At 43.1% G+C, this 17,524-nt stretch overlaps 1 protein-coding gene across 3 annotated transcripts in view; it reads right to left on the reverse strand.

Moving 5' to 3' along the window:
- The window catches only part of SBF2 (SET binding factor 2), a 487,110-nt gene that overhangs the window by 292,138 nt on the left and 177,448 nt on the right, over window positions 1-17,524 (reverse strand). For all 3 annotated transcript variants that reach the window (XM_019476811.2, XM_019476810.2, XM_059722672.1), the window contains one exon: window positions 5,348-5,485. In XM_019476811.2, the coding sequence (XP_019332356.1) occupies window positions 5,348-5,485 (138 nt within the window). The remainder of the gene's footprint in view (window positions 1-5,347; window positions 5,486-17,524) is intronic.

Consider the following 17,524-nt stretch of genomic DNA (forward strand, 5'->3'; position numbering starts at 1 on the left):
GTTTAACCTCAATCCCTGGAAAGACCTTGGAAAATATCAAAGAAACCATCAACAACAGGCTAACAGAAGGTTCTGAAAGTTAGTCAACATGGCTTCGCTGCGGGTAGGTCTTACCTGACCAACCTCATTTCCTTCTATGACCTGGAAAAAGGAAAAGAAGTTGATGTCATTCTAGATTTGGGTGTCAGAAGTGGACTGGCTAAACTCACAGTTTACACCAAATTATGGGGAAGTATGGTCATGCTAGAGGGCTGAGTAAGGTGGAAGGATGACTTCTTGGGTCTTGCTTGAGATGCGTTGGTAGATGCAAACCAAAGTTTTATTTGATTTGCTGGCTGCGGCATTGCATTGCTAGCTCACATTCATCTTGTGGTCAGTCATGACCCCCAAGTTTCTTTCGGTTGTGGTGCTACTGTGTGTAGCATTGCCGAGCCTATAAGTATGATGTTAGTTTTTTCTCTCAAGGTGCAGCACCTTGCATTTTTCCATGTTGAATGTCATCAGGTTTTGATCTGTTCACCTTGCAAGCCTGTCCAGGTTGGCCTGAATTGCCAGCCTATCTTGGTGAGGCCGCAGCTGGAGTACTGCATCCAGTTCTGGGCTCCACACTTTAAAAAGGATGTGGAGAAGCTTGAGAGTCCAGAGGAGAGCCACAGACATGATTAGAGGTCAAGAGAACAGGTATTATGAGGAGAGGCTGAGAGGCATGGGACTCTTCAGCCTGGAGAAGAGAAGGCTCAGGTGTGACTTGGTAGCTGCCTATAAGTATACAAAGGGTGTTCATCAGGAACTGTTCACCAGGTCACCCCAAGGGAAGAGAAGGTCTAATGGTCATAAACTGCTGGAAGACCATTTTAGACTGGACATAAGGAAAACTTCTTTAATGTCTGAGTCTCCAGAGTTTGGAATAGATTCCCCCCAGAAATGGTGCAAGCATCTACTCTGAATATCTTTAAGAAATGCTTGGATGCTTATCTTGCTGGGGTGATCTGAACCCAGCTGACTTCCTGCCCCTTGGGCAGAGGTCTGGACCCAATGATTTCACAAGGTCCCTTCCAGCCCTAATGTTTATGAATCTATTAATCTATACCTGGCAAAGGAAGTTAAGGACAACAAAAGGAGGTTCTATAAGTATGCTGTCCAGAAAAGAAGGACCAAGGATGCTGTGAGTCCACTGTTAACAAGCCAGGAGGATTAATACAAGATGCAAAGGCACAGCTACACAACAACTACTTTGCCTGAGTCTTCACAAAAAAATTAAGCTGGAGCCAGATGCCTAATAAAGATTATTTGGTTAAGGAAGGGGGCAAGTGGAGGGAGGACATAACAACAGAGACTGTCAGAGAGCTTTTGATGGGACTGAATGAATTCAAGTCAGCAGGACCTGATGAACTTCATCACAGGGTATTGAACGAACTAGAAGAAGAGATCTCAGAGCTGTTCATAATAATCTTCATGAAGTCATGGGAGACAGGTCAGGTACCAGAGGACTGGAAAAAGGCCAATACGGTGCCCCTGTTTCAAAAACGCAAAAAAGGAAGACCCAGGAACTGTAGACCTGTAGATATCTGGGAAGTTACTGGAGCATATCCTAAGGCAGGCCATTTGCAAGCATCTGAAGGAGGCTCACAAGCAGCATCCATGGATTTATGGAATACAAAGTGTGTCAAATGAACCTGATCTCCTTCTCTGACAAAGTAACTACTTGAGTAAATGAAGGGAATGCTGTGGTTATAGCATACCTGGACCTCAGCAAGGTGTTTGACAAGGTTCAACATGACCTCATAAACAAATGGGAAATAGGTGAGCTAAATAAAACTACTACAAGGTGGATAGATAACTGGCTCAACAGCCGCAAACAAAGGGTAATTATTAACAGCTCCATGTCAGAATGGCAGGAGGTTTCAAGTGGAGGCCCACAGGGGTTTGTCCTGGACCCAGGGCTGTTCGACATGTTTATTAATAATTTGGATGCTGGCATAGAAAACTTCTTAAGCAAGTGTGCAGACATTGCAAAACTGGGGAGGACTGTGAACACACTGGAGGACGCGAGTGCAATTCAGAAGGATCTCTACAGACTGGAAAGCTGGGATGGAGCTAACAGAATCAAGTTCAGTGAAGAAATGCAAGGTGCGATAGCTCAGGAGGAATAATAAAAAACACAGTATAAAATGGGTGACACTTGGCTGGATGGCAAAACTATGGAAAGGGACTTGGGAGTCTTAGTAGACCACAGGCTCAATATCAGCATGCAGTATGATGCAGCCACACAAAAGACAAATGCAGCTTTGGGATGCACCAATAGAAGCATTTAGGTGCAAGACACGGGAGGTGATAGCGCCTATCTACTGTTTAGCCTCATCTGGAGTTTCATAGTTGGTAGGGCCAGAAGGGACCTGAGGAGATCATCTAGTCCGAACCCCTGCCATGGCAGGAAAGAGTACTGGGGTCAAACGACCCCGGCCAGATGTTCATCCAGCATCCTTTTAAAGACCCCCAGGGTAGGAGCCAGCACCACTTCTTTTGGAAGTTGGTTCCAGGTCCTAGCCTCCCTGACAGTGAAATAGCGCTTCCTAATGTCTAGCCTGAAACTACCCTCTGCTAGCTTGTGTCCGTTGTTTCTTGTAACTCCTGTGATTGCTTGGGGGAACAGGGACTCTCCCAATGCCTGCTGGTCCCCCTTGACTAGTTTGTAGACTGCCACTAGATCCCCTCTCAGCCTTCTCTTTTGGAGGCTGAACAGGTTCAGGTCCCTCAGCCTCTCCTCGTACCGCCTGCCCTGCTGACCCCTGATCATGCGGGTGGACCTCCTTTGGACCCTCTCCATATTGGCCACATCCCTCCTGAAGTGCAGCGCCCAGAACTGGACGCAGTACTCCAGCTGTGGTCTGACCAGTGTCGCATAGAGGGGGAGGATCACCTCCTTGGACCTGCTTGAGATGCATCTGTGGATGCACAACAAGGTATGGTTAGCCTTCCTGACCGCGTCCCTACACTGTCGGCTCATGTTCATTGTGGCATCGATGATGACTCCAAGATCCTTTTCTGTCTCAACACTGGCAAGAAGGGAATTTCCCAGCCTGTAGGTATGCTGCTGGTTCTTCCTCCCCAGGTGCATTACCCTGCATTTGTCAGTGTTGAACCCCATCCTGTTCTCTTCGGCCCACCCCTGTAACCTGTCTAGATCCACTTGCAGCCTGTTCCTTCCTACTAGCGTACCCACTTCCCCCCACATCTTAGTGTCATCTGCAAACTTGAACAGGGTGCTTTCTACCCCCTCGCCCAAGTCACTGGTGAAGTTGTATATGAAGTTCTGGGCTCCACCTTTTAAAAAGAATATATAAAGTTAATTTATAATTGGAATTAATAACAGTGTTTCTTTAAGTAAACCTACTTAAATTTACTAGAGAGCAAACAATTTTGGGCCACATTTACTAGATATGTAAGTTCTGAAACACATTACTGACACAATTAATGCCAAGATTTTACTAACTTTGATTTCTTACAGAGATACTGTAAGTTAAAAGGAAAATGCTTCAAACATAATAATGAGATTTCATAATTATGGCTTAGATTTATCCATAGGCTCTTTCTAATAAGGATTCCAAGTAATATGTCATAGTATAGGATTATATGAAATAATTTATATCAAATGGGAAATCAAGTGTCTATTTTTTAGTTAATTAAAAATTTCCAAAAATTACTGAATGACATATTTAGAAAAGGAACATTGCCAAATAGTTGACTCCAACATCTTATCTGCCTAAAATGGTTATTATTAGAGGACTACCCTACCAATGCTAAAAATCTCTATTTTAACCCTACTAGAGCCATTTCAATAAGTGTAATTAAAAAATCCATATATATATAAAACTTATTTGCAGCATATAATGTATACACACATGCACATATATACACACACACACACGTTTAGTATTTTAGCACAATACTTTAAACTTGGATATTTACAATGTTCTATGCCAGGGGTTTTCAACCTTTTGGGATTAGTGTACTCCTGGCGGCCAGAAGCAGAGCGGGGGGGAAGGGAGGGGAGGGGAGGTGGTGGATGGTTGAATACCATGAGAGCTTCCCCCACCCACCACATCCGGCCAGGCAGGCAGTACCTGCACAGCAGTGCAGGCTGATGCGTGGTGGCGCTCCATCCCTACCCACCCATGAGCACCCACTAGGGCCTTCTCAAATACCTACCCCCGGGGTACACATACCCCCAGTTGACAACCCCTGTTTTATGCAACTCCATTATCATAGGTAGGGATCTACCCAACTTCAGGAGGCAGCTAGCCAATTTCACAGGCAGATTGTGGTGGAGCCCCCCACACCACTGATTGGCTGAGGGGCCCTGGTGGCATCACTCCCTGCTGCTGATTGGTGGTAAAGGCTATCCATCATGTGGCCCTGCCCCCTCACTTCTGTTTGGCTGAGAGGGCTGTCTGTCATGTGGCCCCACCCCTCACCACTGATGGGTATAGAGAGACAGGGCCAGACAAGCAGTCCTCTCAGCCAATCAGCAGCGAGGGGCAGGGGAGGCAGCGATACTGCCTGCTTGTCTTTGTGCTGGCAGCCCCTTTTGTGCCCTGCTGCAAGGCCAGGACTGCTGGATCTCACTGGGGAGGCAGCATTTTACTTTTAGGAAGTTTATTTTAGCAAATTTTTGTCTTGTTTTGTTTTTTCCTCCCATAGATTTCATGGAGATCTCCCAATTCCGTGATTTCCATTAAATCCATGCAATCATGATTTGAGTAGGTCCCTACTCATAGGAACTGTAGGAAAGTAGGGCTGGAAAAGACCTCACAAAGTCATTTAGTCCAGCTCCCTGCTCAAGACAGAATCATTCCTGACTAAACCATACCAGCCAAGTGTCTGTCTAACCTGCTTGTGAAACTTCCAATCCCCAACAGCAATAGAGAAAAGCTCATCTCCATGAGAAGGCCAGCAAAACTTAACTGATGTGCTCATTGAACAGATATGCCAAACAAGAAAAGTAATGTGGAACCATCACCTTAGCTGCCCTGTGTAAAATACAAAGAAACTGAAAGAAAAATGAAAGTAAATGAAATTAAAAAGAGTATTTTTTAAAAATCTCTTACAATGAGTTTCAAACAACGAAGGGTTAATAAAACTCAACCTAAATAAGTACTTTAAATACAAAAATAGTGGATTAAATTTTAAAAGTGTGTATTTATTTAGGCGCACACAACCACCCCCACATTTAAATATAAAGATCAGGGGAATATTTTCTGTTCTAACATATTAAATAAAATAAAATTTGATTCACGGGCATTTACTTTTTCTGACCTTTTTTCTTTATTTTTCTAAATAAATTTACCTGCAGGTTGATCTCTGCTTCATAGAAAGTTAAACACGAACAGTAGTGTCGTTCTGAGTCTATATCAGTCAAAACCACCACAAAAAAGGTAGGCTGTTTTCTCTCTCTGGACAGCTGCCATCCTCCAGGCTGACAAAACTAATTAAAGAAAACGAGAATATAAAAGTACTGTTAAAAATCAATACTACTTCAGAAATCATCTAATAATTTCTAACAACATAATATAACTTTTTCTGAAATACAAAGTATAAAATACATATATTTTTTTCTTGCATGTTTGCTCAATATTATATTGAATGAACAAAACAAGGGGTTATCATCAGCTGATATAAACACATCTCCATAGACATCAATGGAATTTTAATCATTTACATTAGCTGAAGACCTGCCTTGGGAATTCTTATTCCAGCCTCCTTGAATATATCAGTTGCAGCAATGGGAGTTACATACATAAAAATGAAAAGAATATCCAAGTCCTTGTTCTGTGGAGCCTAAGAATTTACACTTTAAAATTGCTTTTCTGTTTTGTATTATAACATCTCTGCATGAAACCAATATTTTCATTTCAATGTCTATGTTTAAACTCTACAAACATTTTTAATATTAGTTTTATGTATAAGATCCACCTTTCAAAGGTAATTCTGAAAGATGAACTGAGGATTTAACTTGATTTTAGCCTACTGTTTGAGTAAAGTGGCACGATTATGTTGCAACCTGTTCTTTTTCCTTCAAGATTTCAAGCTATATACAAGCAAAAAAAAAAAGAAGAAGAAAGAAAAAAGAGTCTTTGTTGCTGAAACCCAAACCATAGCAGCCTCTGATCTGAGGACCATAATGCTATCATAACTTCTTGTCTTTTTCTGAAAACTCAAAACTAGTCTGGATTAAACTTCTGGGGTTCTGGCCTACCTGCTATAACTTCAGGGGATACAGCTTGTTCCTCCTGCAGACAAGGTTCCTAACACTTTCCAATTAAGGCCTTGTTTTCAATTGCTTATAGCTTTGCTTGCTTTTAATTATTTAGGTTGAAGTTTTCTATGCTCCTATGCCTCTTCTCTGTGCAAAGAGTGGTGAAAGACCTTATGGGGCTCATCCCAATACAAGTCAAGCGGGGTTATGGGGGAAGTAAAAGGGTGAAAGGGTTATGAAAACACTGATGGGGTTTGTCCTAATCAGGGTCATGGAGAGGTGGGGGTAGAAACAGTTCAGGGCTCAATCCCAATTGCTCAGTCCCCCCTGCTGGTGTTTGAGAGTTGTGTTTGATAGCCCAAGTTGGTGCTCTGGAACCTGTGGGGGAAAAGGCAGGGAGGAAGGAAATGGTGCACCTTGGGATGCTAGAGAAGACAGCAAAACCTTATCATGTCGTGTGTAATATGCCACACATTCAAATTAAAGCACAATGCAGATCACTTAATGTTCTAAACTCAACAAGTAACATCTTTGTGGCTGGTTCACCATTTTTGTAACTGTTTTGTAAGTTTTATCACTGGTTTGCCATTTGTTTCCTATGACAAATTGTCTAAACATGTGGCATACTACAATTAATCATGATTAAAGCATTAATCAAATAAATAATGCCTACTAGAGGTCATGCACACTCATACCATGAAGACTTCTCAGAAGCTGCCTCTTAACTTATCTGAACTAAGCATGCTCCATCTTCACGTTATTTCTACTGCACTCACTAGACTGAATATGTACCACACCCACTGATGTAACCAAGTATATTCTATTTCTAATGCTGATCATTATTTATTTTTCACACCATGAAAGGAGCTTTACAGTGCTAGTTTCCAGCACTGAGAGCAGAAACAGTCTGACTCTAGTGCTCTACAAACTGGTGTACATGAGGAGAAAAAAGCAGTCAAAATCAAATACAAATGAATGAGAAGTACATGTCATCTCCTGCTAGTGATTTGTACACAATGCTGCTAACAGCCTACTATCAAACATGAGCAAATTACATCTTATGAATTCAGGGCTGTCCATCTTCTAAATGGCTGGAGACCACACCAGCATAAGCCATCAGTGCCTTGGGCTGCACTGCATACCCTGCCACCCCACTATGCTACACCATGGGCTCCCTCAGCATCCAACTTGAGGCACTTTCGCTCTGATTTCTAGAAGCATTCACATATACAAATAAGATCTAATGAGACACCCAATCTGAACAATTGGTAAAAATGTTAATTATTCTGAAAAGAATTGGTCCTAGGCATCCGAAGTAAAGTGCTCAAAATCAGCGAGCATTTCTGGCTACTTTATCCACAGTTTCTCTCTGTCATCTATTCCACATCTGAAAAGGGTAATATCATTGACACCTAATTTTGCAGGGCTGTTCTGAAAATTAATTCATTACTGAACAAGGCACCACAGAAAGGTCTTGAAGATATTAATTTTGTACTAAGAGCAGAGTTTGGATGGTTTGTGGTAAGCCAGGCTGAATTCACAAACTGTATAATGAAGAAACACTGAATAAATGCCCATCCATGTGAGCACAGTCCAGTCTCTACATGGGTTTCTGCAGAAGAAAGAGCATAGGATATGAAATTAATGTTTCTATCATAACCAGTATACACAAAAGGGCCAAATTAAGATTCCATAGGCAAGGTTAAGAGTTTTTGTTTATACTCTTAACTAACCAATTGCCCGTCATGGAAGACGGAGTGTTTAAGGGAGTGTTTACATGCTGCCCCCCTCCCACATCCTTCGGAGCCAGCCATGTAAACAGTCCATCTGCCATCACATCCTCCTCCAGCCTCTGGTGCAGCGGCTTCCTCCCCGCCGCCTGCTGCTGCTGCTTCCTCCTGCAGAGCAGCGGGACTTCCCTCCGCCTGAGGAGGTTCCCCCACCCCTGCTACCTCCTCCTCCTCCTCCTCCCATGGAGCAGTGGGGCTTCCCTCCACCTGAGGAAGCAGCGGCAGGGGCTCCTCTCTCCCCACACCTGCTCGCCTCCTGTTGCAGAGCAGTGGAGCTTCCCTCCACCTGAGGAGGGGGCAGTGGTGATGGTGGCTCCCTCCACCCCCCCCGTCCACCTCCATCTCCTCCCATGGAGCAGCGGGGCTTCCATCCACCTGAGAAGGCAGTGGCGATGGCTACTCCCTCTCTCCCTCCCCCTCCCACCATCGCCTCCTCCCGCAGAGCAGCAGGGCTTCCCTCTGCCTGAGGTGGCAGCAGCGGCGGCTCCTCCCTCCCCCACCCACCCACCTCCACCTCCACCTCCTCCATGGAACAGCGGGGCTTCACCCTGGCTGAGGCAGTGGCTCCTCCCTCCCACCCACCTGACTCCGCCTCCTCCTTCAGAGCAGCAAGGCTTCTGCCTCCCTGCCTGAGGAGGCAGAGCCCCCAGAGCCAATCACCGTTGGCCCTGTTGGCATTGCATGCTGAATTGCTTAAAAATTTTATGGACAGACAGACTGTAAAAGGGGGCCTTCTCAGGACTGATTTTTTTGTATGCATATTAAAGGTATTTACATATTCATTCTATGAGTCTTCTTTGAATAACCTACTACTAATATTCTTCTGTAAATGACTGAGAACTGCAAGTAACACCTACATTATTAATATTATACGGAGAAAAGTGCAAAGGAGAACAGACTGATTTCAGAATATAACTAAAGATGTGTAGTAAACTGAAAATGAGGAACTCTCAAGGCCAGTCTCAAAGGCTGCTTACAGACTTGTGGGGGGGAGGGGAAAACAGCACTTTACTTTCAGCCTGGCACACCCCACACTAAGCGGAGGCATCACGTCAGTCTGACCTGGCTCACCCAAGGTCTATGAAGATTGAGCACTTTGGAGGGCCAGATCAACCAATGCGCTTCCTCTTCTTGTAAAGTGTTGGCTGGGGGGGGGGGGGAGGGGGGAGATAACAAATGAAGCATATATTTTCTTCAAAGACATTAAAACAACAAAATTCATTCATTTTTCCATAAAACCTGTAATAAAAGTTATTTTAATATTTTAAAATGAACACACTGAAAGGGACCTTAGAACTCAGTACAAATACAGGTTACTATACAATGAGATTATTAATATCAAATAAGCAGTTAAGCATTCAGAACAGCAAGAAAAATGTTTCTTTACCAAAACTTCATACCAAAGAGACAAAAAACCTGTATTAATAGAGGGAGAGATTTAACATAACCAAAAGTTCATATAGGTCTCCTGTATGGCAAACAAAAAAGAGAAGTTTAAACATGAACTCTGATTTTCATATTGCTTCACTTAATTTGCCAGAATTCTTGGAACTGGAGCACAGATTCTATCAAAGGCATTAAAAATTCAAAACAATGATCTTATCTGGCTTGGGATGTATAGTATGAAGAATACAACTGTGTGGCTGCTTCTAATCCTACACCTTAGGCATTTCTATTCCTAACACTCTAAAATACAAGTATTCCATCAGCTGACCTAAAGGAAAAAATAAAGGTACATCTGTATTCAAAGTTGCGGAATTACATTACACACTGTGCTCAAGGCAGCAAAAAACTTTCCACTGATTAGTCACAAGTGCTTTTCTACAACATGTTTAGAGCAGGAAACTAGGTCATGTTTTAAAATGTTAGCACATTTTTTAACAGAGATGTAGTTGAAATTTACTGCCACTAAAAATGTTCTGTTTACCTTCTACGACTTGGTGATGACAAGCCAATGTTTTTTAAAATACTTAAAATGGGTCTACCCTGTTTATAAACCAATTAATTAGAGCTTGCTTGTGGGCAAGTTTTTAGAGATGATCTATAGTCTTAAACTAGCAATGGCTGTATATCTGCATGTATCTGGCTGTAGATCTGTGTATCTTTTTATGAAAGCACGTGCACTTGCATAGTTCAGCAAGAATTTCCAAATTTCCAAAGGGATCCTATGCTCTTGTATGTTATTAAATGAACTGATTCCAGTGTTACAGCACTTGAAGTGAAAGAATTTTAAAAATTTACTTTGCTATTACCAATGCCACTTTCAAATTTGCAATGTTACAAACAGGGTGCGTCTAAATGTGCAATTAAATGTGAAGTAATAAACTCCAGAGCTTATTGCTCTGGCATTTATTGCTACAGGGCACACTGTTTCCATATGCGCTCGTGACTGCAGCATGTTGAGGTAGGTCAGAGAAGCCCCAGCTGGCACAGGGCCCAGGGGTCAGCCTGCCAGCCCAGGGTTGCTCCCCACCAGCTCAGTATGTTGTGGAGAGGCTGGCTAGGGCATGAGGATGCTCTAGTGCAGGGCTAGCCAGCAAGCAGCCCCCCCACTGAAGCACCCTTGTGCACCAGCCAGGTGGGAAAACATCTACACAGGTACTACTGTGGAGTAAAAAAATCCACAGCAGGCTAGTACTTGTAAATAGTGCTATATAACTACAGCAGGACCCAGAACAGCCAAAGACTGGACCAGGCTATCCCATATTTAAACATTTACAAGTACTAGCCTGCTGTGGAGTTAATTAGTTTACTCTAGCTTAATAGGGGCATATGTGGAGAGACACAATGTTTACAGTGGAGCTAATTAGTCTACTTCATAGTAAATGTCTCGTGTAGATGCACCCACATTATAGGAAACATTTTTATGTTAAAAGTTTATCTGGAAAGAATGTTTAAAAAACGGTGTTGTCTTTATTATTACTAAGAAGACCAAAAATATTCTTCCTCTCATCAGCCTCAAATGCAATTCCTTGATTTGAGTTTTACCCCTCAGCGGTGCCAGCTCCCAGGTGCGAGGGAGGAAAGAAAGCTTGCACACGGTGGCTACAGCCACTATTCAGTGCCCTGTGCTACTGCCGCCATGCATCCAGCCATGCACAACCCCTTCTCCCCTTGGCTCCCCTCCCTCCCTCCCAGCTGTTCTCAGGGCCCAGTGGCAGTGGTGGGGTGCCCCAATGTGCTCCCCTTTCCCTTCCCACTGCCTCCCCCTCCCTGCCAACTTTTGTTGTGGCTTGGCGGCGGCAGCCAAGTTGAAGCAGGGGGACGAGGCCAGCACTGTGCTGCTAGCACCCCATGCTGCCGCCTCCAAGGAGCAGAGCTAGGGGGAGGGGCAGAGAGCCCCACTCCATCCCCGCTGTCATGGTGGTACTTTGCTGTCCCAGTCCATCCCCACCATTGCCCATCATGACTGACAGAGGAAGTTATAACAAGAATCAGTGCAGTGACATGGAGGTCAGAACAGATGATCTCATGGTGCCTTCTGGCTTTAAACTCTCTCAATTTATGACAAAAATACAAATACCATAGAAGGCAGCATGTTTAACATTAAAAAAAAAAAAAATCTCTCTCTTCTCTGCCAACTCCCTTAAAGGAAACACAACACTGTCACATTTAAAACTGTCTCAATTTACTATTAAAAAATTACAAGCCATTGGAAAAAAAAATCTTAAATGCTCTAAAATATGGGTGTTTTCAATTATGTAGAATAATTAAATCATTGTCCTAGAAGTCAGATGACATATTAGAAGTGGGTGGAATGAAACTTATGCTTTCCAGTAAATTTATTTATTTATTCCAGTACAGTTTATTTATTGTACAAATAAAACCTGAATGTTATATTGCACTTGATAGTAGAGCTGAAATGTTGTAGCCATGGTAGTCTAGGAAGTATATGAGGCAAGGCTTTTTTTGTGACCAAGTGTATAATTCAGAGAGCTGTTCAACCAGCTGTATGCACAAAGATGGCCCCCAACACTTCATGAGCCATCTGAAAGAATATCTAGAAAATTGTGTCATCAAATCTATACTATACCTGTGCTACAAAGATAATATTTTCATCATCTGGCCTGAATACACGAACTCCTTTATTGACTTCTACCATAGATTCAACAGATACCACTCTTCAAAGCAAATTCTTCCTGGAATACTCCTACATCAATGTTAATTTCCTGTAGACCACAATCCACATCCCGGATGGCACCCTATAACCCATTGTATATAGAAAACCCACAGATCACCACACATACATCCACAAAACCAGCAACAACCCCAGACACAACATGAAAGCTGTAATCTATATTCAGGCCTTCAGATATCATCACATCTGCTCTTACACTCACAACGCCCACCTCACCAACTGGAAAAATGCCTTCACACAGCAAAGACACTGCAGCAGAGAAACAGATAATAACTTTGAATGAACTACCGAAATAACCTACACCAACCTACTACAATACAAAAAGAAAAACCCCACTGACCTCACTCATCTAGTTATTACCTACCATCCAACACCAGAACCTTGAAAAGGATCAAACAATTAGTGTCTATCATGGAAAAAGATCAGACTTTAAGGGAAATATTTCCAACTCCTTCACTCCTGGTGCTCAAGCAATACCCAAATCTTGCCCAATTCATCATCAGAGGAAAACTTCTGTCCAATCAACAGATTCAAAAGGGAACACAATCCTGCCTTAACAATAAATGCAAATTCTGTCAGCACATCCCCTCACAATAAAACAATGAGAATCCACAGATCCTACTAATAATATATCACAGTATAATCTCATGCTGTGTACTTATGCCTTCATGGTAACCATGCTGGTGAAACCAGACAGGAACTACACACCAGAATGAACTCTCACAGAAAAAAAAAATAGAGGACAGAGACACGTGAACACCAATAGAAGCTTTTCATAGAATAACCACTCCCCTCTCTGACCTCACAATCCTTGTGTTCAAAGGTTGTTTACAAAATAGCTCTAGAAGACAGACCTAGGAACAGAAATTCATAAACCTAATAGACAGTAGAGGAAAAAAAGGACTCAGTGCAGACAGTGGCTTTATATGCTGGACCAGGTGCATGCAATGCATGCTGCGACTGCACAGCCAGCCAGTGTGGGATGTGCATGCTCAGTGCCCCATCAGACCCACAGCCAGCAGATAGGGCCAGCTGGCAGGGCACCACATGAAACATGCACCCTGTGCTAGCTCCATGCAACATGCACAAGTAGTTCAGACCTGTGTCACGAGCAACACATGCTGGTGCCATGGCTTGCTGTGCACACAGCCCCCAGGGCCAGCACTGGGAGCATGCTGTCTGCAGTGCTTGGGCACCAGACCTGGCACTACATGCAACATAGGGGGCCCAGGGTATAGCCTGTATGGGTGCAAGCAGGGGTAGCTCAGGGAGAAACCCTCTAGTGCCCTCTGTCTGTCTGTGAAGCTCTCCAGCCACAGGGCTGGAGGAGTGTCAGTACAGTCCAGCTCCCAGGCTATGACTTTGTGAGTCAACCTCTGTCAAGGCCATTACTGGCAATATCTTGGGGAGACGAGACCATGGAAACTGGTCTTACACAGAGACACCTTGCATTCCTGGACACTGGCAGATGCCCACATAACTTCAAAAGGGAGGACACTGCCTTTAGGAAGTTTGTGTATAATTAATTGTAACTCCTTGTGGTTTTTTGGGTTTGCTTTTTTTTTTAAGTAGACGTAATGGTGGGATCAGAAGTCTTTTTGTCTCTGTATACATTTGTTCTCGTCTACCAGGTGCCTCCTAAGGAGGAAAACTGTAAATATGTTTGCCAAGATTCTAGAAAAGGGACATTTAATGTATGGTGAAAGGCCAAGGATAGGCAACTGGACTATATACTCCAGTGACAGGATACTAGACAGGGAAATTGTACACTGAGACAATGACTGAGCTCTGTTCTGACTCCAGAGGCTTAAAACACCCAGAGATGCAATAACTTGGTCTCCTAATGGGGAGACTGGGCACTCAGATGCCATCAGACAAAACAATGAAGGTTCATCTTAGTAACTATAGGGCAAAAAAAAACAAACTCCTTTTGTGAAGGACTTTTTTTTTTTTTTTTAAATGAGCAGAATCTTTACCAAGAGTCTGGGAAAGACAGGCTTAAGGTATAGTGAAAGTATTGGGATGATTTATTTGGAGGCTTCAGAGATTATGTAATTTCTCATACATGTATCAAGAGTTCTAGTAGTCACAATACAGATGTCTGAGATAGATGTACTCCTTAACTATCTTGCCATAGGTACTTGATAATCAGTATTCTGTTGTGTAAAGAATGGAATTCATTTCCTTTTGTGATTAAGGGTAAAATCAAATTGAAAACAGAACAATTTCAGCCATAACTTTTGGTGTGCCTTCATTTTTCTCTTTAATAGGAAGTTGTAAGTACAGTAGTTTGCCTCTTGATGCCCTAAACCCACAGTGAGATTTCAGGAGGAGCTCTTCATCAAGTGGAAAGAGATGGTTCAGGAAGGTACTCGTAAAGTCCTTTGCTGCGGTGGACAGCAAGGCAATCCCTCTGTAATTTCCACAGTTAGACTTGTCTTTCTTGAAGACTGTCACACTCATGGCATCCCTGAGGTCATCTGGGATTTTCTCATCATTCCAAATCCTTCAGATTGAGGGCATGGAGCTGTGATGTGAGCTCCTCTCCTCACTGCTTGAAGACTTTGGCAGGGATCCCATCAGTTCCAGATGCCTTGTCATTCTTCATCTGTCTGATGGCTTTCCTCAACTTCTCAAGGTTTGGAGAGATTTTAAGACTGTCTTTGGGTGTTTCGGGATAGAGTTGAGAACACTCATCAACAACAGAGACTTGACTGAAATGGTCTTCAAAATGCACCTTCCAACAGGCTTTGATAGCTCCCCTTTCCTTGATCAAGTCTCCTTCATCGTTAGGTCTCAAAGAGGTTGATCCCTGAGCGTTCAGGCTGTAGGTGGCTCTGGCGGCATTAAAAAAAAGCTATGGATATTGTTCTTTGCCTTATCTTCCCACCATGTGTTCTTCATATCATGGATCTTCCTCTGGACCTCTGTCTTGACTTGTTAGAGATTCAATTTCTTTTGCTTGGAGTTGATATCATTCTGCCAAACACAAAAGGCTTTGTACCTGTGGTTGATCAACTCTCAGATCTCCTGGTCATTCTCATCAAACCAGTCTTGATGTTTCCTGGTACAGAATCCAAGTGTCTCTTTACAGGCGCTGAGGATGGTGCACTTGAAGGCACCCCAAGCACTGTCAACATTCACCCATTGTTGTTGACTGGAATTCACCAGTTTTTCGTTGAGGCAATGGTGGAAGAGGTTTCATTTGATTCGGTCTTTAAGTCCTTCAATGTTGATCTTCCATTGGTATTGTTTCTGCTGCAGCAACTGATTAGGAGCCAGTTTGAATGATATAACTGAGTGGATGAGTCGGTGATTGATCCAGCAATCATTAGCTCCTAGCATAGCTTAGGTGACGCAGACATATGTGCGATCCTGGGTACAAACAACAATATAGTCAATCAGGTGCCAATGCTTAGATCGTGGGTATTGCCATGATGTCGTGGGTCTATATGTCTGGCAGAACAGGGTGCTGGTGATGGTGAGTCCATCTTCCATGCATTTGGTCAAGGATGCCATTGCAGTTGACCTTTCCTACTTCTTCTTTGCCAATGTTTCCGTTCCAGAGGTTCAAGTCCCTTCTAACTCTGCTGTTGAAATCACCGAGAAGAATAAGCCTGTCTCCCTCGAGAACTTCAGAAAGTGCTTGGTCAAAGTTGGCATAGAATTCCTCCTTGGTTTCATTAACAGTGTCAAGAGTCAGGACATACGTGCTGATGACAGTGTTGTATTGGGTCCTTGCCAGTTTAACATGGAAAGTCACGAAGCTTTCATTAATTCCAATAGGAAACTCATTGGGTTGGTTTATGAGTTCACTCTTGATGGCAAAACCAACTCCAACAGATGTAGGAAAAATGCTGGGAACAGCATAAACCTCTATACATGGCCTTCTTTGACTTCACAAAAGCCTTGAACTGTCAACTGAGAAGTGCTGTGCAGAATCCTTCTAAAGTACAGATGCCCACTGAAATTCATCAGCATTCTTTGCTCCATGACTGTATGCATGTGGTGGTTCTCATAGATTCTTCTGAAGTTAAGATGGGATTTAAGCCAGGCTATATCACCACTCCAACACTCTTCTTAATATTCCTTACCGTGATGCTACATCTGACCACCAACAACCTTCTAGCCAGAGTGGAGCTAAACTACCAGATGGATAGTAAGCTGTTTAATCTCTGCCGACTCACAGCCAAAAACAAGACTACCCCAATTTAAATAATTGAGCTCCACTACACAGATAATGCTATAGCATGTGCTCACTCAGGAGCAGACCTTCAGGCAATCATTGACGTCTTACCAAGGCATACAGAAAAATGGGACTGATGCTTAACATTCAGAAAGCTAATGTCCTCCATCAACAAGCTCTTAATGAACAGTCCGCAGCTCCAGTAATTCAGAGTCACAATGCGACTCTGGAGATGCAAGTGCAGCCTTTGGATGCCTGAGGAAATGGGTATTTGAAGATTGCGACCTCAGAAAACCAAGCTCATGGTTTATCAAGAACTTGTGATCCCTACCTTACTGTATGGAGATGAGACATGGACAACATACAGGAAACACCTCAGGTCACCTCAGACAGTATCATCAGCACTGTATGTGGAAGATCCTTTGAATCCAGTGGGAAGACAGATGCACCAACATTAGCGTCCTTTCACAAGCAAACACCATGAGCATCAAGGTGATGATTATCAGACATCACCTTTGCTGGGCCAGCCATGTCATCCAGATGTTTGGCTCCAGGCTCCTGAAGTAAGGCTTATTCTCCCAGGTCAGTCAAGATGTATGCTCAAGAGGAGGGCATTGAAAGGGTTTCAAGGACATCTTCAAGCTAAACTTGAAAAACAGGCAAAATTGACATCAGCTCATGGGAGACTATCACCCAGAACTGCCTCAAATGGAGAAAGAGTCTGCTGCAAAGAGCTTAGTACTTTGAAACCTTATGACAACAACAGGAGATGGAAAAGCAGGAGTGGCAGAAAGAGATGGAACAGCAAGAATGGCAGAAAGAATGTGTCGTGGGCCAAATCAATAATCTGGAAACATATGCCCGAGTTGCAACAGAGTCCGTCGATCCTGGATTGGTCTTGTCAGTCATATTGAGACCCACAGATAGGATAATAATTGAAGATGATCATCTTTGACTGTAAAGGACTGCTGAAGAAGTAGTCTATTTTTCCTTCAATGGCAAGGTCTGCAGCTCAGTGGTGTATCCTGGTGAATATGAATCTACAAGCAATTTTTTCTGGACTTTAAAATCTAAATCCTGAAACTGGTGGTTTAAATGGAGTTTCTATTTAATTCAGGTTTCAAGGTGCAAGGAAGAATCCTGGGTTTTTTTAA

Source organism: Alligator mississippiensis, chromosome 2 (genome assembly GCF_030867095.1).
Source record: "Alligator mississippiensis isolate rAllMis1 chromosome 2, rAllMis1, whole genome shotgun sequence".
In the NCBI taxonomy this organism is placed as follows: Eukaryota; Metazoa; Chordata; order Crocodylia; family Alligatoridae; genus Alligator; species Alligator mississippiensis.